Source organism: Phyllopteryx taeniolatus, chromosome 15 (assembly GCF_024500385.1).
Source record: "Phyllopteryx taeniolatus isolate TA_2022b chromosome 15, UOR_Ptae_1.2, whole genome shotgun sequence".
NCBI lineage: Eukaryota > Metazoa > Chordata > Actinopteri > Syngnathiformes > Syngnathidae > Phyllopteryx > Phyllopteryx taeniolatus.
In genome coordinates this window covers 979343-1003565 of record NC_084516.1, presented here as the reverse complement: position 1 = coordinate 1003565, position 24223 = coordinate 979343, and the positions used below count along the sequence as shown (strand labels likewise).

The window sequence follows — 24223 nt, the reverse complement described above, 5'->3', positions numbered from 1 at the left end:
CGCCTGCGTGCCCACGAGCTGCAGTTCCAGAAAGTTGAGCGACCTCACGCAGCCAGATGATCGAATCTGTATGAAGTCGCAACAGAGACGACACAAGTGACAAAAGCCCTTCGAAACAAGCGTCGCGGCCAACTTCTGCGGCCGGGAACGAGCTCTCCTTCCCGTCGGCGACCCTGCGACCCTTCGCCCAACAAACGGGAATACGGCGCACACGAGTTCTACAGCGTAGCGTTACTCACTATTGCAAAGTGACGGAGCCGTTGGACATGTTGCAGCGAGGCGGCAGACTTTTAAAAGGCAGCACGCATCATGAACCAAGACAGGTTGCTTCCGTCTCTGGGTTTTTCGGAACCGGCTGGAAACTCGATTGGCAGCATATCTACCGTATTTGTATTCAAGTTGCTCTTCAGCAACTCAAGTCGACATTTACGGAGATGCTAACATGACAAACATTGCTAAATGAAAACTTTATTGAATAATAAAAACAATTACAAAAAACCAAAAGAAACAAACCGTGTCATTCCGACACCCAAAGTTTAAAGGTTCTGTCGTATGAGCACGTGGCGATGAGTTTGCCGTCGGGGGACACGTCCACGCCCATCACCTGACAAACAAACGGAGATACAGTCAACCGATATATCGGCATTTTTACATTGTTCCTAAAAATCATCTTGTAGTGATTGGGACGAGTGAAGAATTCTGAATCACTTGCTCATTGCACACGACCCAAAAGACTCCAAAAGGATTTTCGGGCAGGGGTGTCAAAGTCAAATTGACAGTGGGCCAAAATACAAAATTGGGACAACGGCGCGGGCCCAACTCAATATTTCATGAAAAATCACTGCGATGTGCACGTTTCCCTTCTCTGCAGGAATGTAGCGTTAAAGTTTATCATATGACAACAAACTAACATTTTGCTTCAACACTGAATCTGGAATAAACAAACTTTAATATTATAACATTTGCGATAAAAAGACATTTATTGGTATTTGTTTGTTGTTTTGCATTTAAAGAGAGAACATGAATTCTTCTGTCTCTCCATCTTCTATTTATCTACCTCCAACTACCTTTCTTTTTGATGTGAATCTTTTTTCAAAGGCCAACAACAAAACCACCCCCAAAAAATAATGCCCTTCAATAAAAATCCAAACTTCAAACTATGAACAGTCCATGCCTAGGAGTTGACAAAGAGCATTCAAAAAAAAAAAAAAAAAAAAAATGAATTCAATGATGTTGTATTCTTTGTTGTGTGTCTTTGACTTCAGTGAACAGATCATCTGCCTCCCACCTGTCTTGGAAGTTCACCGTTTTCCAATTTTCGTTTGGCCAATTTTTGGGAAGTGGAAGTGTAAATTTGCTCCAGGAGACCGGGAGCATAGTCGCTAACGACTGCAACAGGAAGGGAAGGGGGCCAACACACTAGCAAAGCATTCTGGGATTTGTAATATCGGTGGTGGGCCACCACTATATACTGGTGGGCCAGCTCTAATGCACATTTGATAGGGTCTCGCGGGCCAAATATAATTACCTGACGTTGACATATATGTTTTAGGGACTAACTAGACCTGCGGGATAAAAATCCCTTTGTTTACTCAGTTCGGAATCATTCACTCACTAGCGACTCCCTGATCACTATATGGGTCATATTCATCATTTGAGCAATCACAGTAAAGACGCAGAATTCTAAATTCAGCATTTGTTTTGACGCCGCCTTGGTTCTTGGATGGCTTAATGTCTCCCATGCTGACGCGGCCGCGTTGAAAGTCCAATTTTGGAAAAGTTCTTGATGATTCCAGATTTTGCTCAAGGCAATCCTTCTTGACAGAGCAAATGGTGCTGCCCCACGGAAATGCAGTTCTTTTTATAGCAGTGCAAACATGCAATATAGTTCATACACTTTCATAAATTTGGTGTATGCTGTATTATTGATTGATTTTTCCAACAAAAACCCCAAAATAATGAAAACACATTACGAGGCATAGAATGTAGTATAGAGTTCTACTGTGCATTGCTCTATGGGTAAGAGTTTCAAAGGTGGGTGTCGAAGACAATAGAAAGAGTTTATAAATAAAGTATAGTATAGGTTAATCGAATATTAGAGCCTGGGGAGGTTTTCATACGGCTTTCAAATGCGTACAAATCATCCATAAAATACGCGGTCGCCACTTTTTGGATTTCACCTTGCGGGGGTGGTCCGGAAACTAACCCCCTGCGACAAACGAGGGATTATTGCACTCCCGCAGCAAATACTATTGGAGGGAACAAATGAAGAAGATCAAAATATGTACCTTCCCCTCGTGGCCGGCGAGCGTCTTCAGCGGCATCCAGCCGGGGTGACTCCAGACCTTCGCCATGTTGTCGTACGCGCACGTCAACAGGAAGTGGCCGTCTGTGGCTGCACGCGCATGGAATCGAGTACAAATGCTTCAGTCCAATTTTCACATCTCTCTAACTTGACTTTGTTGTTGATATTTCTGGCAACTCTCATTTCTTGAATAAAATGTATACTTTGACACCAATACATCTCCCCAAACAATCTTTGTTCTTTGTTAATGACAAGATTATGAGTTTGATACTCAAGTACAGTAAATGTCAGATTTTTTAAAATCTTTTACTCAAAGCATCGCTTTCAGATACTTGATCCAAGACAAAAAAAAACATATTTCTTCTTTTTGAGCTGAGACCAAAGCTTGGTCTAAATCATCCATCCGGAGAGTCTCCAAGTATGCTACGAGAACCACTATTGATGTGCGCTTCACATGGCGCTTTGCTGCCATCGTGTGGCATCTATGGGCAATTACAAACCTTTGTGGGGGGGCATTAATTAGGGGGTCCCTATACCATGCGATTCTGTTGTTTTAATACGCACCTATTCGTGCGTATTGATATTATTCAGAGCGCATCGACAAGTTACTGTTGATCCTAATCTCGCTAACTCTAGTGTATTAGCATCTAGGCTAACCAGAACAGAGTAAAGCGGTGAAATATATATTTAAAAAAAGGAAATGCCCGCTTACGCTGGAATCTGACACCCGACAACAGGTTTTGGTGGGCGGGGATTGTGTAAAGACACTTCCTGTTCCTCAGCTCCCACACCTTGCAGGTGTTGTCTCCACTTCCCGTCGCCAGGTGGTAGCTAAGCGAGAAAAGAAAGGAATTACTCTAGCGGGATTTTTATATAGTGGACCTGACAGTTCCTTAAAAATCCTTTTGCGGTGACTGGGGAGTTGGGAATGCGCAAACGATTCCGAACGCAGTCATTCACGACTCCCCAATCACTACGAAGTCAAGTCTCTGTGCTCTTGTGTGATTGGCTGACCCGTTAGGTGAGAAGTGCACGCTGTAGATCTCCTTCAGGTGACCTTCCAGGAAGACCACGCAGCGTCCTGTGCGAAGATCCCAAACTCTTCCAAAGGCATCCAGTCCGCTGTCAGGGAACAGAGAGTATACTGCACTCCAGTCGTACTTTATACACGCTATACCGCAGCGGAACCGCAGTTCACAAACTTAATCCGTTCTGGGACTTTGTTCGCGAGCCAAAGCGATTTTCCCCATTGAAATGAATGGAAATAGAATGAATCTGTTCAGGTAGCAGAACCCGGTTATGTTTACCTTGTTTTTATTAGTGTGTTATTTATAATCAATACAGTATAGAAACAAGTGGAAACACGCAATGAAGAAATAACGCAATCTAAGCTAGCAAATCACTGAGCAACGTTTTAGCCTTGTCAAAATAAAGAAACCAATGCTCTTTTTCCATTTATCCATAGCAACAATTTAGAGGTGTTACAACTAATTTGATAATCGATTAATCGTTTGGGACCTCGTTTAACCTAAAACTGTCCAAATCCTCAGAATTTCAGCCAGTAAATTTTCTCTGCTTTCTGTACCGCTCCATGAAAGCAGAGCGATTCTCTTTGGTTTGGTCAAAACAAGGCATTTGCAAACATCTGTTTTTACTTTGGAAAACAATTATCAACAGATTCAACATCTTTGCCAATTTTCTGACAGATGTTACAGACTAGAGCAGGAACTCAATCATTTTTTATGTTTTTGCATTTTCTGCACTGTCAATTTGTAATCATGTCCTGTTGTCAATGAAGAGATGGAAATTTTTAAATATGGCTGTTTTTAGCCGATTCCTCGATTAATAGAAAAAAAAAATTGCCAGATTAATGAATGAAACCCGTACGTTTTGACTCTTAACTCATCATTTGACACCCGCCCGGGTGAGCAAAGTTCTGCAGTCATGTTTCTCACCCAGCAGAAGACGTACCTAGATAAAATCACTGCTCCGCCTCGCCGCCTTGACAGGGGGCTCGCTCGTTCCATGATGACACAAACGCAAATGAAGCGATATCACACCAGACCTTTTTCAGTCAACCTACTAGTTCGACACGCACTTCTGAGGCTGCTTCACGTTCAACTACCTCAGTTACACGTTATTCATAATACTACCGCAAATAACCATTATTTCCGTAATAGATCAGACCGTTTTTTTCATCCCCTCCGTAAATTGACTTTGATTCAGTTCCTGGTCTGGGTCGTAAGATCCATCAGAAAAACGGCAAAATCGGTAAAAGCAGATGTTTGCAAATGTCTTATTTTGAAAAAACAAAAGACAACAGAGGACAACATAAATCCAAGAATATTTCCTATTTAGAAGGGGGAGCATTTGTACAATTTTCAATTAAACAAGGTCTCTAAATGATCAATCAATGATCAAAACAGCAGACGATTAATATGACTGATTAGTTGTCAATCAATCGCTGAATTGTGACGCCTGTAGTATAGTATTCCAGTGTAGCAGTACGTGGCGTAATGTAGTATAGTAGTGGTTACCCGGTAGCAGCCAGTGATCCATCAGGATGGAAGTGGAGATCATGAACTCCTTTGCTGTGACCTTCTTGATGGAGAATCTCCTCCTGCACCTCCATGTCCCAAAGGCGCCACGAATGATCGTAGCTACACAGGATGGCACGGCATCATTAGCATCATTAGCATGTGGGCTAGCTGCGTGTCATTAGCGTGGGTGCCGGTTTACCACGTGGTTCCCAGGAACCTTCCGGACGGATGCCAGCACGCTCGCGAGACTCGCTCGCTGTGGTCCTCGATGCTCAACACCGGCTCGTCGCTGCGGCGACCGCAAAGGGGATGAGTTACTCTCCACTTCCGTCTCCTTGCCCCCGCCTCTTCCCGTTTACCTGAGCAGGTTCCACAGCTTGACGGAGCCGTCCGCGGCGCACGAGGCCAAACTGACGTCCGATTGGTCGAGAGACACGCCGGCCTGCGGGCGGAAGACCACCGCGCCCACGTTGGTGTTGTGGCCTGTGGCCAGTACGACAAGAGAAAGAACATCAAATAACTCAATATTCAACAAGTGAATTTTGTTTTTCTGGTTAATTCAATTGGATTTAGTGTTTAAAAAAAAAAAAAATCATTATCACTTTAAAGAGTCAATTTCCCTATTGATATGAATGGGAATGCCATTAATCCTTTCCATAGTCCCCCCCCCCCCCCAAAAAAAACTAAACATTTCGTATGGGGTTTTAAATAACAAAAATAGCACTCTATAATCCCGTATTTTATTAAAAGAAAAACAAACACTAATGACATGAGAATTAAATCGATCTAAACAGGTTTTGCTTCAATTCACTGGATATTGCGCTGTTCCTTCTGCTGTGCGTGCTTTGGCCACCAGGGGGCAATATAATACAGCCATACAAATAAATATGGACACGGTCAAAACTCAGTAAACTGCAGTAAATAGTTGTTCTTCGGAGGATAAAGAATATATGCTTGAGTATTGTTATATTATTTGTCAACGTGTCGTGCCAACATTCATGTTCAAATATTCGTTGCTTAAAGAGTTATAGCTCCTGCGACGTCAATGCAACAATAGCCGTATCCATAGCAACAGCCGTGACGTGATTATAGGTTTGTTGGCCGATGGCGTGTTCCTCTTTTGTCAGCCGCCAAAAGTCTCAGCCGCCTGAGTGTTATAACACTGTAACATAGATGCTATTTGTTAGCCTGTCTATGGTCTTTCTCATTATTTGTTACCAGTAAGCTAGCAGAATGGACGGCAAAGTAATTGTTTTACATAGAAAATGTTTGAGAGTAAACTTCAACCAGGAGTGGCATTAAACCGCTTGAAACTTCTTTTTTGAACAATTTTATCTACTTGCTGTGAAGTGAAGTGAGTCACAACGCCCCCCCCCCCCCAAAAAAAAGCCCAAAAAAACGATTGGTGATAACTTCAAAAACTCCTAAGTCAAGGCACCACTGTACGAAAAACCAAGGCTGCGCCCACCTCTCAGTGTGCGAATCAGGTTGCAGTCGGGAACGGACCATAGCTTACACAATCCGCTCCTGTAGGGAACACGACACGTTAGCAATAGCATGAGCTCCTTGCGCACGCGTGTATGTTTGCATGCGAGCGTTTACCAGGAGGCGGTGGCCAGCATTTTGGAGTCGGGACTGAAGTGGCAAAAGCTGATTGGTCGATCGTCGCCGATCTGACTGCAGAAGTTGTTCAAGTTCTGAAGAGAAGGATGGAAACTTCTGTTTACATCATTTTAAAACATTCTGCCCAGTAGCGCTGCTAAAGCTAACGTCCGCTCACTCTGAGGCTCTTGTTGAGCTCCTGTTGGCGGATGGTTCTGGCCGCCTCGCACATTTCCTTTTGGGCCCGGGCCACCTCCAGGCGCTTCATCGACCTGACGGACCAATCACAGCACATGGCGCGCACGCTTCCTGTGTTTCCTGGGTTTTCATGTTGGACTCATTGGTCCAGTCGCTGGCCACTCACCTGGGCAGGGAGTAACGGGCCAACCAGAGACGTGCGTTCTTGAGCGAGGCGGGGCCTTCGTGGTACCACGTCTGCTGGCACTGTGATTGTTCAAGAAAACATATTTTCATACCTAATAACACAACACACTCCTCTGTGTGTGTGTGTGTGTGTGTTGTCATGCCAACCTCCTCCTGTGATCGCTTGGCTCTGTCTTCATCTCTCCTGGACTTTTTCAGGGCATCTGGACCCACCACAGACAAAACGCCACGCAGCCTAAAAGGTGCATGAGATGGAGGGAAAAGTGAACAAAATGAAAGTAAAAGTGGAAGAGATGGCAGTAAAAGTGGACGAAATGAAAGTAAAAGTGGACGAAATGAAGGTAAAAGTGGAAGAGATGGAGGTCAACGTAAAGGGCATGGCTTACCTCTCCCGCCGATCCGCCGGCCCCTCCCCGAACAAGGTGATTGGTTCCCCGAGCGCTCGCAGCCCCGCCTTGACTTCGGTGTCGTCGGTAGAGACGGTGATCTGTCGCGCTCGCCGCCTCCTCTCAAACTCGGCGAGTGCTTCCTGTTGCCTGACGTTCACGTGCTCCTCCAGTTCCAGCGTTTCGGCTGAAAATCATCACGGGAAATCAACAGCGGTCGCGCGCGGGCCGTCTTAAAAAGTTGTCACCCACAAGACGAAATGTTGATGTGCCCCGCCTCGATTCCGGCCTTGACGCCATCGCTTCCTGTCACCGAGCCGCTGGCGAGCTCTGCGTTCAGGCGCTCGCGCTCTTTTTCCTCCAGGCTTCCGTAGAACACGCGACCTTTCTTCGGGGCCGGAGCAGAGTCCTCGTCGTCTGACATCCTGTGGCACCTGGGACAACAGGAAGTACTTCACAATAAAAGAATCTGAGCGACCTAGGACACCTGTGACATCAGGAAACATGCCACAGTAAAAAGAGGATCGCATGCACAATCTTGATCACAAACAAGGCGAGATTTTGTTTATGATATTTTTTCTTTGACCAGGAAAACTACACTACAAACTACAGGGAACCATTTCGCACGGTACGACGCTGAAGTTGGCTCCACAGTCGCGCCCCCGTGGAATCCACTCTGCCTTCCACCTTAATAGATTGCAACTGCGCGGTTTTTTAAATTCCACTGTTTAGCGGTTTTTTTCCATTCAAATACTTGAAATTCTGACTTGCTGCGGAAGTAATAGACTACGGCGCGTTCTGATAACGTACGCGTTACGTCGGAAGTCAAACCGAGGACACCTGTACGCGCAACCACGTTAATAATTCGTTTAGACACGTTACGACATGAATAATAATAATAATAATGAAGATATATTTTTGGTTAACAAACGCGCAAGAAAAGTCCGCAAAATAAACGTGCCGCCGCGAGTGTTAGCAGCTAGCGTTAGCATTAGCCACTTTCAGTCACTTTGGAGACGCCTAAGTAGACTTTTTACATTATAAATAACGTAACGTTTCTTTGGAATAGTACCCACTAAACTACTAGACAATAACCGCTACAATCGCCATTGAAACGCTAAGAAACTCACTTGTACAAAAGCAAGTCGGCGCCGGACAAATGCGATGTGACCCGGATGTTAAAAATAAACAGACATCCTTTTCCGGGTTAAGAGGTTGCACTTCCTGTAGGCGCAGCGACGGTTCCAAAATACAAATAAAAAACTACTAAACTTCAACCCACAAAACGGTCACAAGAAGGCAAGACAAATTCCCAAGAACACAACGGAACGTGAATACAATTGTCCGGTAATTTTTCTTTATGTTTGTTGTTATTAAAGGCGGGCACGCAGATATAAACAACATCGCCAAATTGTAGTTAGCCGAATACCTTGGCGTTCACTTTCTCACTCGCTCAAGGACTGCAAAATGCGTTTTTGTTAAATATGTCTAAAGTTAGGCGGAACGGTGGATGACTGGTTGGAGCGTCTGTCTCACAGTTCTGAGGACCAGGGGTTCAATCCCGGCCCCAACTGCGTGGCTTTTCTCCGGGCACTCCGCTTTCCTCCCACATCCCAAAAGCATGCGTGCTAGGTTAATTGACAAGTCTAAATTGCCCGTAGGTGCGAATGGTTGTTTGTTTGTATGTGCCCTGCGATTGGCTGGCAACCGGTTCAGGGTGTCCCCCGCCTCCTGCCCGATGATTGCTGGGATGGGCTCCAGCACGCCCGCCCGCGACCCGCGTGAGGAGAAGCAGCTCAGAAAATGGATGGATGGATGTCTAAAGTTACTTTATCAACCATTTGCCATCAGTCCTCAAATATGTTGATTGTAGTGGGGTACTCAAGTACTAACAGCAATTAAGTACAGATTACACAGCAAATATTGTACTCCCAATTTCCATCAAGTACTCCCACATTTCTGATTAGTTTGCCCTTCCAGACTTAATCGTGAATCTTTCAAAGTGTAAAGTCAAAAAATAAGTAAAATGTATACTACTGTATCCAAAAGTATCACATGAGACAAACAAGATATATTTCCCCTGAAGGGATTCTTTAATAGGTATATGAAATTGTTTTTTTTTTAAATAAGTTTTGTGTTTTTGTAAATCTGTATACCTCCAAGAAAAGTTTGTGCAGATTATTTTTAGTGTCTTGACTAGGGCTGCTACTCACGATATTAATAATTGATTAATCTGTCGATTTATTTTTTAATTAATTGATGAATCAGTAAAAGAACGTTTTAATTTCCATTCTTTTATTCAAAAACAGGATACTATTTCCAAATGAACAGTGCAGAAAATGCAAAAACAAATTATGATTCATTTCCTGGTTTGGTCCGTCAGAAAATCATGAAAAAAAAGCAGATGTTTGCAAATGTCTTATTTGGAATAAGCACAAAGATAATCAGTCTGCTTTCATGGACGACAACAGAAATCGGAGAATTCTTACTGTCGAGAGTCTGAAATCAAGGTTTTGGACAATATAAGTTGAACAAATCCATTATCAAAACTTGTAAAAACTTACATTGAAAAGGAACGTCACTGTAACAAGATTGTGTATTTTTTAAGTCCGTTTACTTTTGGATTTGTGTCCAGTTTGTTCAGATTTCAATTTGTGTGCATGTCGACATTTGCTGATATGGTGGACGTTTTCAGCGCGGCTGAGAGAAGATGTTGCGGAGGAAACCGACTCGTCTAGAACTGAAGATTGATGACACTGAGGAGTTTGAGAGCATCAAAAAGGAGCTTGAGGTCCTTCTTATTGTATTTTGGTTATTCTGAGAAGGAAAAAAAAAAATCTAGTTTTTGTCATTGGTTAAATCTTGAGCTCCTTTAAAGAACTATTTCCTTGTTCTTGCTTTCAGGCACGGAAACGTCAACGAGAAGAGGCGGAGTCAACGGGTGGAGTCGGCGGGGACTCTGTGGCCGGTGGGCCCGAAACTCCACCCTCATCTTCAACTGCGGCTTCGCGGACGGAGCTCATCAACGAGCGCATCGGCTTCAAGCCACACCCAAAACCCACCACCCTGCCTACCCTCTTCGGAAGTTTACAGTTTTAATAAATTCAGTTGGCTCGTGCATGTATGATGTTGGGATCATTATATTAGTGAAGCGTGCCGATTAATTTGAGTTTGCCAGGATGTTTTTATTTTTTTTTTATTTTTTAAGCAGCTTCTGTAGTTGAAAACCAAGCAGTCAACACAGTCATCATAACACAAACAAATGTTGTTGGTGGTGTTTTATTTTCATTAGAAATGCATGAATTATCTTATAAAAGGGGTCATCAATGGTACTTATCAATGTGACCTATGTACAAAAAGGAACCAGAAGATGGCGCTAAAAGATAATCAGCACCCTCTCAGGACACAAGTAAACTTTGACCTGTGACGCCATCTGTTCACAAATAAATAAGTTAATGTCTTAAAAAAAAAAAAAAGTGTTTCAAGAGGCTGGATTTGTTGAGAAATAAAAAGTATAAATACAATTAAAAAGTCAAAGATATAATGTACATATATGTTAGTCTTGTCGCTATGGTTACAGGATAAGATATGAAATTTTTCTTTTTATTGAAGTGAACGCACTCATTTCCTATTTGACCAACAAGCTTCCTGGTCTCCGACACACTAAGGCAGCTAGTGACGTCCATGCTAACGCGGCGGCGACACGCAACGACGTCGGACCCGCCCGTTAACATTTTTAGTGTTTAAAGAAAAACCCGGCCGCGCTTCCCGTCACTTCTTCTTGACGGCGGCGAGGTCCCGCTGCAGTTCCGAGAACTTGGGTCGCTCGTCCGGGCTGTACTGCCAACAGCGCTGCATCACCTTGTACACGTCGTCCGGGCAACGCTGAGGGCACGCCATGCGGTAACCTAGCGACCGCAGCATCAGTGGCCGAACGACAAGTGCGGACGGACGCGAGGTGCGAGTGTACGTGGGCGCGCTCACCTTTCTCCACCTGCTCACGAGCTTGCTGATTGGTCATCCCCGGGTAAGGACACACCCCCAGACTGAAGGTTTCCCACAGGAGGATGCCGTAACTCCACACGTCGCTCTCCGAAGTGTAACGGCCTGGACGGGAGAAAGTGCACGGCGGCACCTTAACTTAGTGGCGGACTTCATTTGACATTTTCCACGTTGAAATGAATTTGAATAAATGAATACATAAATCACATAGGGTAAAAAAAATAAAAATAAAATAAATAAATCACGTGACCCGCGCGGCCTCTCTGCGTCACTTGACGCGCACACGGCAAAAAATGTTGCTGCGCGTAGAATGCCGCGGACATCATCTCTCGTGATTGGTCCGTTTTAGTCACATGTCGCGATGACGTACTCAGCGTTCCTCTCGGTTCCACATAGCACCTACGCCGCCGCCTTCTCGATCGATTTTGCAGCAAAATTAAACGCATCATCTGGTCAACTAGGTCCTTTTGTTCTAGCAGACGCTGTTCCAGTCGCCATTGTTGTTGCTTTGTTCCTTGTTACAGAAAGGAAAGTAAAAACAGCTACCGGAAATGGCCACAAAATGCAGAGGACCGCCCGCGCGAGTATAAAGAGGCCTTTAAATAGCAGCTGCCGTAGTCGTTACCGTAGTTGAGAGCTTCCGGTGCGGTCCACTTAATGGGAATCTGCTTGAGTCCGGACGAGGAATAAACGCCGTCGTCTTCCTGACGACTCATCCCGAAATCGCTGATCTTCAACAGGCTGCCTTCGCCCACCAGGCAGTTCCTTGCCGCCAGGTCCCTGGCGCACACGTGCAGAGCGCCGCGCGCGTGAGCGAGCGCCACCACGTTGCCGCGGCGCTCGCTGACGCGCGCGGCGCACGACTCACCTGTGGATGCAGTTCTTACTCTCCAAGTACGCCATGCCGGCGGCCGCGTCCGCGGCAAAGCGCAGCAGCTGCTTGGTCTTGAGCTCGTCCCTCTTCTTCCTCAGGAAGGACAGGAAGTCGCCGCCTGCCGGACACGAGGCGGGCTCAGGGAGGCCGCGGTTGGCGGCGGGTCGAAACGGGCGCGGCGGCGCCACCTACCGGGAACCAGCTCCATGACGATGTAAATGGGCTGCCTCTGAGTACACACGCCGATCAGCTTGACGATGTTGGGGTGGTCGTACTGTTTCAGGATCCTGAACATGGGGAGCACATGTCACGGAGGCGAAAAAAACTTACGGCAACCTTCAAACTTTCCGTGGAAGTTAAACTCGACTTGAACCTTGGCAATTTTACCGTTGCGACCCTAAGCAAACATGTATTGTACATAGTACACGAGTGCCAGCCTCACAAGCTCACCATCTTTCGAGGCATCGCCGACAACCGGGCGCAAAGACGGCAGCCGGCGCTCACCTGGCCTCCGACAAGAAGCGGATCTTCAGTTCCGGCGGCAAATCTTCTTTGCAGGTTTTGACGGCCACCGGCGTTTTGTCGCGCAGCAACGTCCCCTTGAACACCTCGCCGAAGTTCCCCTGGAGGGGGAGGAGCCAGCGGAGCGTGACCAAAGACAGAAAGGACAGGAAGTCTCAAACAGGAAGTGAGGTCACCTTGCCCAGCAGTTCGCCCAGCGCCACGTCCTCGTGGTTGAGGATCCACTTTTTGTCCTGCGCACAAGAACACAGTAACACGTGAGACACGGGCAAGCTCGGCGACGTCAGAGGCGTTTGCGTGCGGTTGCCTTGACGACGGGGTTGAGGAGCACCACGCCGGACTTTTTGGTGATGAGCTGCTTGGTGGTGAAGTGGTGCTCGATGAGCTGAGGGATGGTGGCGAAGCCCGTCCCTTCGAAGCGGTACTGACTCTACCGGAGAGAGAGAGAGAGAGTGAGAGACGGTGCTCGTCAAACGCGCGCTAGCGTGTGCGTGCGTGCAGAGGCGGCACGTACGTCGGCAAACTGGATGATGAAGTGTCGCCGCTGCTCGTCCGAGAAGACGGACAGGACGTACTCGCCCGGTTTGCCGTGGCTCTCCCTCACCAGGAAGTCGCCCTGCTGCCGGAGCAGCTCCTGGGCCTCCGTGCGGGGGATGGCGCCGTGGTACCACTCCTGCTCCGCCAGGGGGCGCTCCGACGACGGGATGACGTCGAAGAAGTGCTGTCACGCAAAAGGGAAAACTTTTTGGGGAGCTGCAGATGACGTGTCTATGCCGTTTTTCAAAGCGTAGTGGTACACGTTGTATTTCATTTTTTCCAGAACAATCTATTTGCAATCACTCTAGTGTTTGTTTTTAAGCTTGTACGAACAATATTTATGTAACTTTCATGTGCAAATCTATTTGAATTGAATTATTATTGAAGTACATTTTTCCCCTTTATTTAAGCACAGTGTTAATGTCCGAATTGAGAATTTGTTACAATGGCTAACAATACGGAATATACTTCCGCGGTACTTGGTGCGAGAACGCGGACAAACAACGAGGAAGCGTTTTCTCACCGAGGACGAGGAGCCCAACACGGCTTTGGGCGAGCGGATCATCCCGGCCAGCGAGTGGCGCAGCGTGTCCAAGCGGGAGCTCTTCTCCTTGCCTTTATCCTGAAGACACGAGACAGGAAAGCAGGCGCTCTTATTGCGGAAAAAAGCTCGGCGCGGCCCGAGGACCCCCGGCGGCCGTTTTTACGGTGGAGCCCACGGAGCGGGCGTCGTCCTCGTAGGGCAGAGCCGGCGGAGGCGGCGGCGGCGGCGGCGACGGGGCGGCCGCCATCTTGGCGTCCAACAAGGCCTTCTGCGAGGAGAGGCGGGCCTCCGAGCCGCGCAGCGATTGGACGGTTTGACGCAGCTCCAGGAGGGACAGTTTCTGGCCGAGCAGGAGCACGCAGCTGAGGGCAGAGGGACGGACAGACTTCGGTCAGCGAGACGGACGGCGCTCGCGGCGGAGGAGACGGAGACACCGACTCGGACTTCCTGTCGGCGTTCTGCTGACTGGTGTTGATCTTGGCGTCCAGGTCGTCCACCAGGGCCTCTTTGGTCCTCAGGTTCTCCTGAGTCAGCGCCAACTCCTCCGTGGCCGACGACAGCCTGAACACGACACGTTTGACGATGGATAATAGATCAATCGTGCTCAAAAAGTCCACCGAAAATCGATTTTTGCATAATGGACTGAGTAGGTGACTTGAGGATCTGAAACGATGAATCAAATACTCCCTAATCACTCTACAGGGATTTTGAGATCGTGGACTAGATAAATCAGGCGACGCTAATGATGTCATTGCCATCACAAGATTACAACCCAGAATCGTGCTTTTTGCTGTCATGTGATACAACACGTTAGACCTGCGCCATTGAGACGCCGTACACCGGCGACTCAAATCGGTAATGGCGGCAGAAATCTCGCCGGGTGTGCGTCTGCGGGCTTTGGTGAGATCGGGGGGCGTGTCCTCACATGGCCCGAAGACTGTCGGCCGTCAGCGTGTTCCAGAGGATCTCGTTGGCCGACAGGTTGTCCGTCTCGTCCAAGAGGGACGTGTCAAACTCCACGCTGGGCTCGGGGGTCTCCGGAGATCTGTTTCACACACACGCGTAAAGTAAGCGGCGCAAACGGGAAGCGGAACGCGCCGGCTGTCACCACGGCGACCTGTAGGCGTCGATGAAGTGCTGGTACTCCACGAGCGGGTCGATCTGCTGAACCGCCGCAGAAATCTCTTGATGGACCTTGACGACCTCCTCAGTCAGCAGACTGCTGATCTCGCAGTACTCCTCCAGAATGTTCTTCCTGTACAAGCATGCACAGTGAGCGCGTGCCGAACACTCGAGGGGTTGAAAAATTACGGCAACTTTCAGTGTGAATGATCAGGAGTTGATGGGACTAATCCAGGAAAATTAACTTATTGACAACCGCGGACGTTTCTATTGGTCAACAGGAATCCAAGCGTTGCAGGCCACCGACGCATATTTATGTGGAAGAGGCTGAGGTGGGAGTAAGTCACATTTGTGCAAGTCACAAGCAAGTCTCAAGTCAAATCAAGCAAATCAAGTCGTGACTTGGTTTAAGCAAGTCAAGTCCTCCACTCTTGCTCTCGTCGCAACATATATTGGCGTGGCTATTATACGCTTTTTGCAAACCATCACACTAAAAAGTATTCGCACCTTATGAAAGTCAAATGGACAACAACTGAGATTTGGATCGATTGGATTTTTTGCACTGAATGGTTTTCAAGTTGCGTTTCAAACGCAATTCAAGTGGACTTTATTCCTGAACAAAGTATATCGTGTACTTTGTGGTGACAGCGGTTCTTACGAGAACACCATTAAACGAAAGCCAAGACTGTTTTCTATTGCACAAATGATGCAGCCGCCATCTTCTAGTGCACACTCTTTTCGTCAAGCCCGCTAATGTGTCTTTGTCGTAAATATCACGCTTTCAACTGTATCGCTTCGCATCAATGTTTTCGTGCGACAAAATAAAACGTTTCATTCTTTCCTCAATTCCCCAGTGTAGCTTCCACGGGAATTTTCCCGGAAACTCGTCCGGCAAAGGTTACTCACAGAGCGAGCGTCATGTCCTCCTGCATTCTTTGGAGCGCGTCGAGCAGCGCGGGCGCGGCGCGGCGCCGATGTTCTTCCTGCTGCGTTTGCGCGCCGCACACGGTCACCACGTACTGGTTGTGCAGGTTGTGTAGCTTGGCCGTGGCTTTGTCGTAACGCTCGTGCGCTCGCTCCGCCTCGCGGCCTGTCGCCCGCAGGGAAACTTGGTCAGTTTATTGTGTGCGCGCGCACACGTTTCAAAATAAGAGCGTGGGGGCGAAACCTTTACTGAGAGCTTCTCGGTATTTGTCTTTGGCGTTGTTGGCGTCTCGGCTCAGCTGGCGGTACGTCGACTTCAGCTTGTCCAGGTCATTCCTGGTCACCTAGCGACGACGACCGCAAGGTCATAATAATAATAATAATAATAATACGGGGAAACCTCGAGTTAACAGACCCCGATTTAAGGGATATCGTATGCAAATTAGCCATGTGCTCGCTGCGTGCTTGAAAACGGCAGCGCAAGTTTCTTTACACTCATTTTGTACGGTATTGTGTGTTTTTATTGTGCCATGAAAAAGTGCCACGATTGACCCAACTGTTGCCCCGAGCAGTTCCTATTTTTGTTATTTGTTCTACATGCAGTAATCCCTCGCTCATCGTGGGGGTTACATTCCAGACCACCCCTTCAATCGACAAAATCCACAAAGTACTATCAATATATATTTTAAAGCTTCGTTCACCCACTTTCTCACCCAACCACCAGTACTTGCATGTGAGGTTGTTTTCTCCTTTTTTTTTTATGCTTGCACACCCTCAAGATGCGCCGACTGTCCCGCAATGACATCCGCTCATTTGCGCGTACCAGCTTGAGAGGCGGGACTCGTGGAAGTCCGAGGGACGAAAGATTGCCCGGGATACGGAATTTTCCTGAGACGTGCTAATGCCGTTGAAAATGCGAATACGTTCGATAGCTTTCCGGAAGACTCTTTCACGTTGTACGGCGGCGAACATTGTGACTGCCTGTGAACTTCAAGCGCAATACGATGTGGCGCTGGACCTACGACATCCTCCGAAGCGCGGAGAAGGAAAGGTGGCCGAGTCGGCCGCGTTCCGGGGGGGCGCCGCCCACGGCGTGCAGTATATGACGGGAGGACCTGCGCAGCCAGAGAAGCGTGACGTTGCACGCTTTTTCTGACTGAAGCGCACGGGAGAATATGCCCCCCAAGTGAAAAGGCACCGAAGCGTTGCCCAAAAATGAGGTCGGGACCGGACCGCGGGTACCAGCAGCGGCCGAGCCCAATTTTTTTCAGCTTGCAAGGCGGCCGCAAACGAGTGCGCGTGCGTGTGTCAGGCACACCTTGTGCTTCTGGCTCTCCAGCTGCTGATGAAGACTCTGGTAGCTCTTCTTCACCTGCTGCTTGTCTCTGATGAGCGTGGCGAGGCGGTGCAGCGGACCAGAGTTGAGGTCGTCGGCGTGACCCCTCATGACGCGACCCAGCGCCTCCGTCTGACGCACCACCTGCGACCACGACTGACACGCACGCACGCACGCCGTCAGTGACGGGAAGCCACGCCGACGCCACGGCGCTCACCTTGCTGACGGTGCTGACGTAGTCGGCCGCTTCCTGTTTCTCCATCTGCTGGGTCATGCTGAGCAGCAGGGCGGCGTACTCCTTGTCGCTCTTCACGCGCAGAGTCATGAAACGCTTGACCGTCTCCAGCAGCTGCCAGAGAAAGCGCCACGCTCCATTATTCATCCAGACATCCATTTTTCGTACCGCTTATCGTCACGCGGGTCGCCGGGGTGCCGGCGCCTAACCCAGCTGACTTCGGGCGAGAGGCGGGGTACACCCTGAACTGGTCGCCAGCCAATCGCAGGGCACATCCAAACAAACAACCATCCGCACTCACATTCACACCTACGGGCAATTTAGAGTCTTCAATTAACCTAGCGCGCATGTTTTTTGGGATGTGGGAGGAAACCGGCGCGCCCGGAGAAAAGCCACGCGGGCACGGGGAGAACGTGCAAACTCCACACAGGCCAGGCCGGGATTTGAACCCGCAGCCTCACAACTCTGAGACAGATGTGCTAACCGGTCGGTCGCCGTGCCACCTTGTCATTATATTTGTCTAAGAAAACATCCTCTCATTATTCTAGCATTCAACAAACAGAAATATTTTTTGTCATCCTAACTGACCTAAAACAGGAAAAGTTTAGTTTGATTTCACATCACAGTCAGGAGAAAAAAAATAAAATAAAAATAAAATAAAATTAAATAAGAAAAGCATGTATTTTTCTACAGCCAAGGACTAGCTGCTGTTCCTGCTGTGCACACCTTGGCTTCTTAGGGGCAGTGTGGTGCGAAGCATGCACAGAGCTACTCATTTTCTGTAAATACGAAGATTACGAAGAATATATGCTCGTGAGTATTGTTATATTACCGGTCTTTGTGTGTTAGATATTATTTGTGGCTACTTGGGGTCGTTATCTGTGACTTGTAATTTGAGGTGCGACAATGAATCGATTGATCCAAAACTAATTATCTAACTATTTTGATAATTGGTTAACCGTTTAGATACCTTGCTGAACTTCAAATGTTCCAAATCCTCTGAGTTTCAGCCTCTCAACATTAGCAAATATTCTCCAATTCCTGTTGTCATTCAAGAAAGCAGACTGATTCTCTTTGTTTCTTCAAAATAAGACATTTGCAAACATCTGCTTTTACTTTAGAAAACAGTCAATGATCACCTTTTATTGATTTAGCGACAAATGTTACAGACTAACCAGTTATCTGAATGATAATCACTTTTATGTTTGTGCATTTTCTTCACCCTCACGTTGAAATAATGTCATGTTTTTGAAGAAAGGGAAATTTAAAAAGTGTATTTTATTTATTTATTTTTTTAAATCCAATTCATCGACAAAAATAATTGACGGATTAACCGATTATTAAAATAATCGTTAGCTGCAGCCCTAGCTGGGGCATTCCAATATTTTTAGAATTGATTATTCTACTGATCATCCCATCGATTCTTCGAATAATCAGATACATTCTTTGATACAATAATAGAAGTGACTTTCGGCTTGACCAATACAACTTGCGAAGGTCTTATTTTTGTCCACTTGGTGTCTGGACTGGTGAGCGAGCCAATGAGAGTCTGTCGTTAGCGACGGGCTGATATTTCGTTTGTCAATTTAGCTTTGTTAAGGGACGACACTTATTAGCTTTGATTTGTTCAATATATTCATTCCAGAGAAAAACGCAGTTTACATGAAAAGAAGCAGAGAGAATAAATCTCGCACTTTCTGCCCTTTCGACAGGAAATATTTACATTTCACATTGAAATAACCCATTCCGAAACACTGACCACGACCATGTTTTATACAAGTTTTTCAACTTTTTTTTTTTTTTTTTTTTGGTAATCGAATTATGCAAGTTGAATAACATCAAACACTCGTCGCAGCACAAATTCCCGGTTTCAAGGAGAAGAGCAGAAGGCGGACCTTTAATTCCCAATCCTGCAGTTTGAGTAATCCCTCGTGGGAATTCCTCAGATCCCGACCGAAGCCCATCATGTGTCAGGCGGCGTCACGTCGAGGTCGAGAGAGGAAAGTTCGCATGATCCACTGTGGCCACACACACACACACACACAACAAGAAAACAATCCACTTGATTTTTCACTGGCATTTGTTTTGCATCATTCAGACATGATTACAAGCATCGTTCTTCATTACGTCGAACCGTGCATTTGTGTTCAAGGCCTAACCAATCAAGTCGAATCCTAAAAAGAGAGTTGTACACCACCAGACAAGCGCACAGTAACTGCAACTGACGTGTAAAAAAAAAAATAATAATAAATAAGTGATGCTAACGTAAAGCTAGCCGCAGCCCATTCGAGTGAATGGGATTTTCAAGCTAGCGATTTTCAAAACGACCTCCAGCGGGCCAAAACGCCGCAAACTGCGGTGCGACCGCCGGGAACGTTTTATCCGCGTGTCGGCCCTTCTCTCGGAAATGCAGACGTGAGGAGGCAGCGGAGTCCCGGGGAACGACCGACTGAGTCAGTCTTCAGTCTGGGAGGCTTGGAGGATTAACGACGTCTTTTGCCTATTTTTACGCCGCACTAACGCACCTGGGAGGCGGCTAGTGAGGGCGACACGCTCGGTGTCCGATCACCGCAGTCCTCTGCTGTCCCCCTCCGCGCTCATTTCGTCTTTTTCGTCTCCGTTTTCCAATTTCGCTCGAACCCGTCCCCCGTGGAGCTAATCGCTAAAGCTAACAGGGAGGGGCTTCCGCCGGAAACGGAAGCACAGCCGACGGGAAGGGTAGGGAAGGGAAGACGCCATTTTACTTGGGTACAAACATGAAGAAATCCCTCGTTTGGCACTCACAACTTTTCTCCTCATAATTCAACTGTATGGAGCAACAGAGTAATTGAACTAAACTGAATTAACATTTTGAAGGTGTTGGTCTTGTCCCGGAGCGACTCCCAAAAGTCTTGGTCTTGTTTAAGTCTTGGCACTGGCAGGAGTAAAGGCTTTTCCATTGGGACCGGTGGAGAGCAGCACTCATCTGCTGTTCTTCAACTTGATTGGTGTGATAATTAAAAGCACAAATCCCTTCAATTCCTGCGTTACCGACCGCGCCCTCGGCCCGCCCACTAGTGCTGTGGTCTCTTCTCTTTCATAATTGCAACCGAGCTCTTCTTTAAATCTTCATTTTTTAAAATATATACAAGGCTTTTTTTTTTTTTTGCAATCATTTATTTGGAAAGAGTTTTAATGTTTGATATGTTTGCATGTTGTGCTTTGAAAGAGTTGCAAACACGACCGTGTTTGTGGCTGTCAAATGTATTGAAAAGAAAATTAAAATGACTTTTAACTGTTCGACCTTGTCATGTTTTTTTAAAATAGATTTTTACGGTCTCGGTCTCAGTCTGGACTCTGTCTCAATTCCCGAGCCTGACTTTGGCCAAATGTTGGTCTCCGGTAGTGTGGTCTTGAGCGCAACACTATTTAAAAGTAATTGGTTTGAATGAGGCGTTATATTTCTGATTTAATGGACAGTAAAGGGATCCTTGTAAGATACACAGTATTTATTGATAAAATATAGCATATGAATTGTTCTCAAAGAGAATACAACTAAATCTTTGGTGTAATCCCTTTCATTTGGTACAGAACGTATTAGTGTATAAATAACGCTTCAGTCTTTTGATCGAAAAAGGTATACTGACTCATTCACTTTCTTAGTAATGTGAAAATCGCTTTGTGAAGTTCAGCTCGCAGACTTGCATGAGCTTATGGGGCAGAGCTGCCCCATCCAATATGGCGGCCACACTGCCGTTGAGCGGCAACTGGCCAACGCACGAGATGAGACTTCCGTTTATGTATGTCTACGAGCAGGAATGCAGTCATGGATTGGTAGGGGAATTCCCTTTAAAAAGCACAATTTCTCTTCAATGAATATTGGAACAAATAAAAAGCTCAGCACAAATTTCAACAAAAAAGGAAATCAATAAATACACATTTCTCCAGAAATGTCAACAAAATATAAATCAATAAAAATCGCAGCAGAAATGTCAACAAGACAAAAAACAATAAATACATAAAAAGCAGAAAAGTCACCAAATCAAATCACAACACAAAAACTGCCACTGATTGCTCGTCGGACTTTTGGACATAAAAGACTTCCGCAAGTCCAGGATGAAACGGCAACACAATCACACAACCACCGAGTGCCGATTGAAGCGTATTATATATTTCGTGCATTTTGTCAACATTCCACCTGTTGAGCGCGAGGGAGCGTGGCTGCACGGCAAAGAGGGCGTGTCATCCAGTTGAACAGGTTTGGGCGGTCGAGCGAGATTCATGCATACTGAACAAAAAGAGAGCGAGAGGGACTGCGTTTCCATTGTTTTCAGCAAAAGCAAAGCTCAACTTTTGTCTCGGAGGCCCGTCAGCTTCAACAGGCAAGTCGCACTTTTCGCCTCCAAATCCCAAACTCCCATTTTGTCCTTTTTGTCCCGTTTGCCATCTATTTGGGTTTGTCTGTCGGCAGGCTGCTTCCCGCTTGACGAGAGTAACATTTCAAGGATGAATTGATTTGCACGAGAGCGGCATTATCAGGCAGAGCTAATCAAGAGAAGATCTTTCATTTTCCTGTCATAAAAATCAAGCAAGTTGTGAATGGGAGCCAAGATTTTCCGGCGTGACCTTTTTTGTTAAATTTCAGATTCAAACTCCCATGACTTCCTTCAAGGAACTAAAGCGTCCAGACGAACAACTTCTGTTTCTTTTTAGATAAACAGGATAAATTGTATATCGTTAATGATGAGTTGTTCCGTTTATTGCTGTCGTGTGATTTTGTGACGCATTTGGGGAGGCCAAATCTTTACTCATTGACTCTGGTGCAAAGTTTCACTTTAGAGGGGGTCCGGTTTGGGGGCCTCAGTATGGCATCTCAGCTTTTTGCAGACGATGTGGTTCTGTTGGCTTCGTCAGGCTGTGATCTCCAACCCTCACTGGAGCGGTTCGCAGCAGAGTGTGTGAAGCGGGCGGGATGAGAATCGGCACCTCCAAATCTGAGATCGTGGTCCTCAGTCGGAAAAGGGCGGAGTGCCCTCTCCGGGTCGGGGATGAGATCCCGCCCCATTCGGAGGGCGGTTTTGTTCACGAGGGAGGGAAGAATCCGACGGGAGATCGACAGGCGGATCGGTGCAGTGTGCAGTGATGCAGACTTTATATCGGTTTGTCATGGTGAAGGATTCTCGATTGAGCGGTGAATCTTCGTTCCCTCTGCAATTTTGAAGGCAAGTTTGCTAACTTGGCTGCTCGCTTACTCTCATGATGACTTGGTGTGGTTGCGCTTACTTCAAAATAAAAGCACGTGTTGGGAAAATTGAAGAGTCAAGTTTGTTGCAACAAATGTTTATTGAGATACAAACAAACAAGTGTTTGACATTTTCTGTATCGGTGATTCTCAAAGTGTGGTATGCAAAAGAAGGACTTCCTGAGTACAGTTCTGTTGTATTTAACTTTTGAGTACATCACATTGGCATTTCATCTTGAAGAATTGTTTGTTTAGGTACAAATGTCTTTAATAGGGCTCGACCGATAAATCGGCCGGACGATGTAATCAAGTTTTTTTCTGACCCATTCCAACATAAGACAAAGATAACGACATTCAAACAAACATTCCCACCCAAAAATCTGCAAAAACTTTTCTGTTGTTGTAAAGTTAAACAAATACTAAAGGACAAATGTTCTGTCCGTAATTGGTAGCGATAAGGGACCGAAAAAGACGTTATTTTCCTCATTATAATTCATGGGCCGATTCATCGGTTATGGGAATTTGATTCTGTCAATTATCAGAATCAGCATCAGCTTCGAAAAATCCATTTCGCTCGGGCCGCAGTATTTCACCTATGTCAATTTCCTTTCGGGGACAAGAAGTGGACAAAGCCGTGACTTTTGTTTGTGTCTCTTTTCCAATTGGCCATCAGCTCGCTCGGCGCCATGTCGTCCAAGATCCACGTGTCCCTGGACAACCCGTACGGGCGGGTGACCATCCCTCGCGCCAAACTGCGCACGTCCGCCGACGCCGCCACAGTCATCGCCAATCCGGCGGCGCTCAACGGGAACGACCCCGACCCCTACGTGGCCCCGGCGCCGCCGTATTTGGTGAAGGACGCCGAGGAGGACGGCGGCGGGCGCAACACCTGTTGCTACCGATGCCGGAGGAGGAAGTGATGTCACAGCCGGACGCCGCGAGATCGCTTGCCTACGTTAACGAAAGACGTCGACTGAAGTGAAGTGAGATGGCCGCTAGGTTGCTAGCAGCTAACAGCTAGCCTCGCACAACTGACAAACCTCCCGTTGAACTCTTGGAAAACTCTGAAAATGAAAGACTGACGGCGTCATTGTTTAAAAAAAAAAAAAAAAAAAAAGGAATAAACTCGTTATCTGTTGATATTATTCAAATGTTCATTTTATGGTTTTGAGTGTTCAAATGTGAGCGTTTTTATCCTTCAAGATGTTGAAACTTTTGTCAAACTATGACCTAACCTGGAACTGAATGAAGGGCAACCAAGGTCAACCGAAGTTAACGATGGCTGAGAAGCTGGAGGAGGCCACGCCCGCCACAGGGGCAAATATTCGCGTTGTCGTGGCAACTACTAACAATTATAAAATTTGTTGGCTCATTCATTTATCAAATGTGTTTTCCTGTTTTTCAGATCAAATATTTTCTTGTAGTCAGTGTAGAAAATGACAATGGATGAATTGTACATTAATATACTTTTTTTATGAAGCATTTTGAATTGTATTTCTTTTTAATAACTTCTTCTAACACACATTTGGGGTTATTGAATGTTGCCCTTGCTGTATTATCACCAGTAGAAAGATATCACACTATTTTTTCATTAAAAATGTATTTGAAAAATGTTTGTTTTAGTTTGAAATTCATCACATGATTTAAAATTGTAAAAAAAAAAAAAACGAACATTAATATAGCATTCAA

The 24223-nt window shown here is 46.4% G+C and overlaps 4 protein-coding genes across 11 annotated transcripts; 2 read left to right on the top strand and 2 right to left on the bottom strand.

The window, feature by feature from the left end:
* Positions 1-448: 448 nt before the first annotated feature.
* On the bottom strand, positions 449-8846 carry prpf4 (PRP4 pre-mRNA processing factor 4 homolog (yeast)). 3 transcript variants are annotated; one of them, XM_061799225.1, is made up of 15 exons: positions 8754-8846; positions 7470-7651; positions 7218-7404; positions 6979-7066; positions 6812-6891; positions 6626-6719; positions 6448-6542; positions 6314-6372; positions 5205-5328; positions 5045-5134; positions 4843-4965; positions 3320-3427; positions 3018-3136; positions 2289-2395; positions 449-604 (listed from the first exon to the last, which is right to left on the bottom strand). In XM_061799225.1, exons 2-15 carry the CDS (start codon positions 7639-7641, stop codon positions 518-520), a joined length of 1533 nt encoding a protein of 510 aa, XP_061655209.1. In that variant the 5' UTR covers positions 7642-7651; positions 8754-8846; the 3' UTR covers positions 449-517. The 3 variants fall into 3 exon arrangements, with proteins under 3 accessions (XP_061655209.1, XP_061655208.1, XP_061655207.1); XM_061799224.1 differs by having other exon boundaries at positions 8647-8793; XM_061799223.1 differs by lacking the exon at positions 8754-8846 and adding an exon at positions 8348-8460.
* On the top strand, positions 8423-10335 carry cdc26 (cell division cycle 26 homolog). Its single transcript, XM_061799231.1, has 3 exons — positions 8423-8564; positions 9913-10008; positions 10122-10335. The coding sequence occupies exons 2-3, from the start codon at positions 9928-9930 to the stop codon at positions 10314-10316; spliced, it is 276 nt and encodes a 91-aa protein (XP_061655215.1). The 5' UTR covers positions 8423-8564; positions 9913-9927; the 3' UTR covers positions 10317-10335.
* A 145-nt stretch (positions 10336-10480) lies between these two features.
* Positions 10481-20344, bottom strand: fer (fer (fps/fes related) tyrosine kinase). Of its 4 annotated transcripts, none has more exons than XM_061799209.1 (21): positions 19839-20334; positions 19209-19331; positions 17296-17427; positions 17061-17234; positions 15993-16086; positions 15725-15908; positions 14814-14951; positions 14622-14741; positions 14135-14257; positions 13860-14058; positions 13676-13774; positions 13130-13336; positions 12923-13045; positions 12792-12848; positions 12598-12716; positions 12286-12380; positions 12088-12211; positions 11845-11999; positions 11590-11733; positions 11202-11324; positions 10481-11125 (listed from the first exon to the last, which is right to left on the bottom strand). In XM_061799209.1, exons 2-21 carry the CDS (start codon positions 19278-19280, stop codon positions 10989-10991), a joined length of 2619 nt encoding a protein of 872 aa, XP_061655193.1. In that variant the 5' UTR covers positions 19281-19331; positions 19839-20334; the 3' UTR covers positions 10481-10988. The 4 variants fall into 4 exon arrangements, 3 of the variants coding, with proteins under 3 accessions (XP_061655193.1, XP_061655192.1, XP_061655194.1); XM_061799208.1 differs by having other exon boundaries at positions 15987-16086; positions 19839-20329; XM_061799210.1 differs by lacking the exon at positions 11590-11733 and having other exon boundaries at positions 15987-16086; positions 19839-20291.
* A 1175-nt stretch (positions 20345-21519) lies between these two features.
* Positions 21520-24145, top strand: si:ch211-202f5.3 (uncharacterized). Of its 3 annotated transcripts, none has more exons than XM_061800185.1 (2): positions 21520-21674; positions 23208-24145. In XM_061800185.1, the coding sequence occupies exons 1-2, from the start codon at positions 21574-21576 to the stop codon at positions 23452-23454; spliced, it is 348 nt and encodes a 115-aa protein (XP_061656169.1). In that variant the 5' UTR covers positions 21520-21573; the 3' UTR covers positions 23455-24145. The 3 variants fall into 3 exon arrangements, with proteins under 3 accessions (XP_061656169.1, XP_061656171.1, XP_061656170.1); XM_061800187.1 differs by lacking the exon at positions 21520-21674 and adding an exon at positions 21775-21880; XM_061800186.1 differs by lacking the exon at positions 21520-21674 and adding an exon at positions 21907-22514.
* The last annotated feature ends 78 nt before the right edge of the window (positions 24146-24223 follow it).

Excerpts from the sequence above, each read along its gene's own strand:
- fer (XM_061799208.1), bottom strand. The coding sequence starts at position 19,280 with ATGATGGGCTTCGGTCGGGATCTGAGGAATTCCCACGAGGGATTACTC. Across the intron at positions 15,909-15,986 it reads CCGAGAAGCTCTCAGTAAAG|GCCGCGAGGCGGAGCGAGCG; the intron begins GTTTCGCCCCCA and ends TGCGGGCGACAG. Across the intron at positions 12,717-12,791 it reads TGGGCGAACTGCTGGGCAAG|GGGAACTTCGGCGAGGTGTT; the intron begins GTGACCTCACTT and ends CTCCCCCTCCAG.
- prpf4 (XM_061799225.1), bottom strand. The coding sequence starts at position 7,641 with ATGTCAGACGACGAGGACTCTGCTCCGGCCCCGAAGAAAGGTCGCGTG. Across the intron at positions 6,543-6,625 it reads AGCTCAACAAGAGCCTCAGA|AACTTGAACAACTTCTGCAG; the intron begins GTGAGCGGACGT and ends CCTTCTCTTCAG. Across the intron at positions 3,137-3,319 it reads GTGCACTTCTCACCTAACGG|CTACCACCTGGCGACGGGAA; the intron begins GTCAGCCAATCA and ends TTTCTCGCTTAG.
- si:ch211-202f5.3 (XM_061800185.1), top strand. The coding sequence starts at position 21,574 with ATGCATACTGAACAAAAAGAGAGCGAGAGGGACTGCGTTTCCATTGTT. Across the intron at positions 21,675-23,207 it reads AGGCCCGTCAGCTTCAACAG|CTCGCTCGGCGCCATGTCGT; the intron begins GCAAGTCGCACT and ends ATTGGCCATCAG.
- cdc26 (XM_061799231.1), top strand. The coding sequence starts at position 9,928 with ATGTTGCGGAGGAAACCGACTCGTCTAGAACTGAAGATTGATGACACT. Across the intron at positions 10,009-10,121 it reads GCATCAAAAAGGAGCTTGAG|GCACGGAAACGTCAACGAGA; the intron begins GTCCTTCTTATT and ends TCTTGCTTTCAG.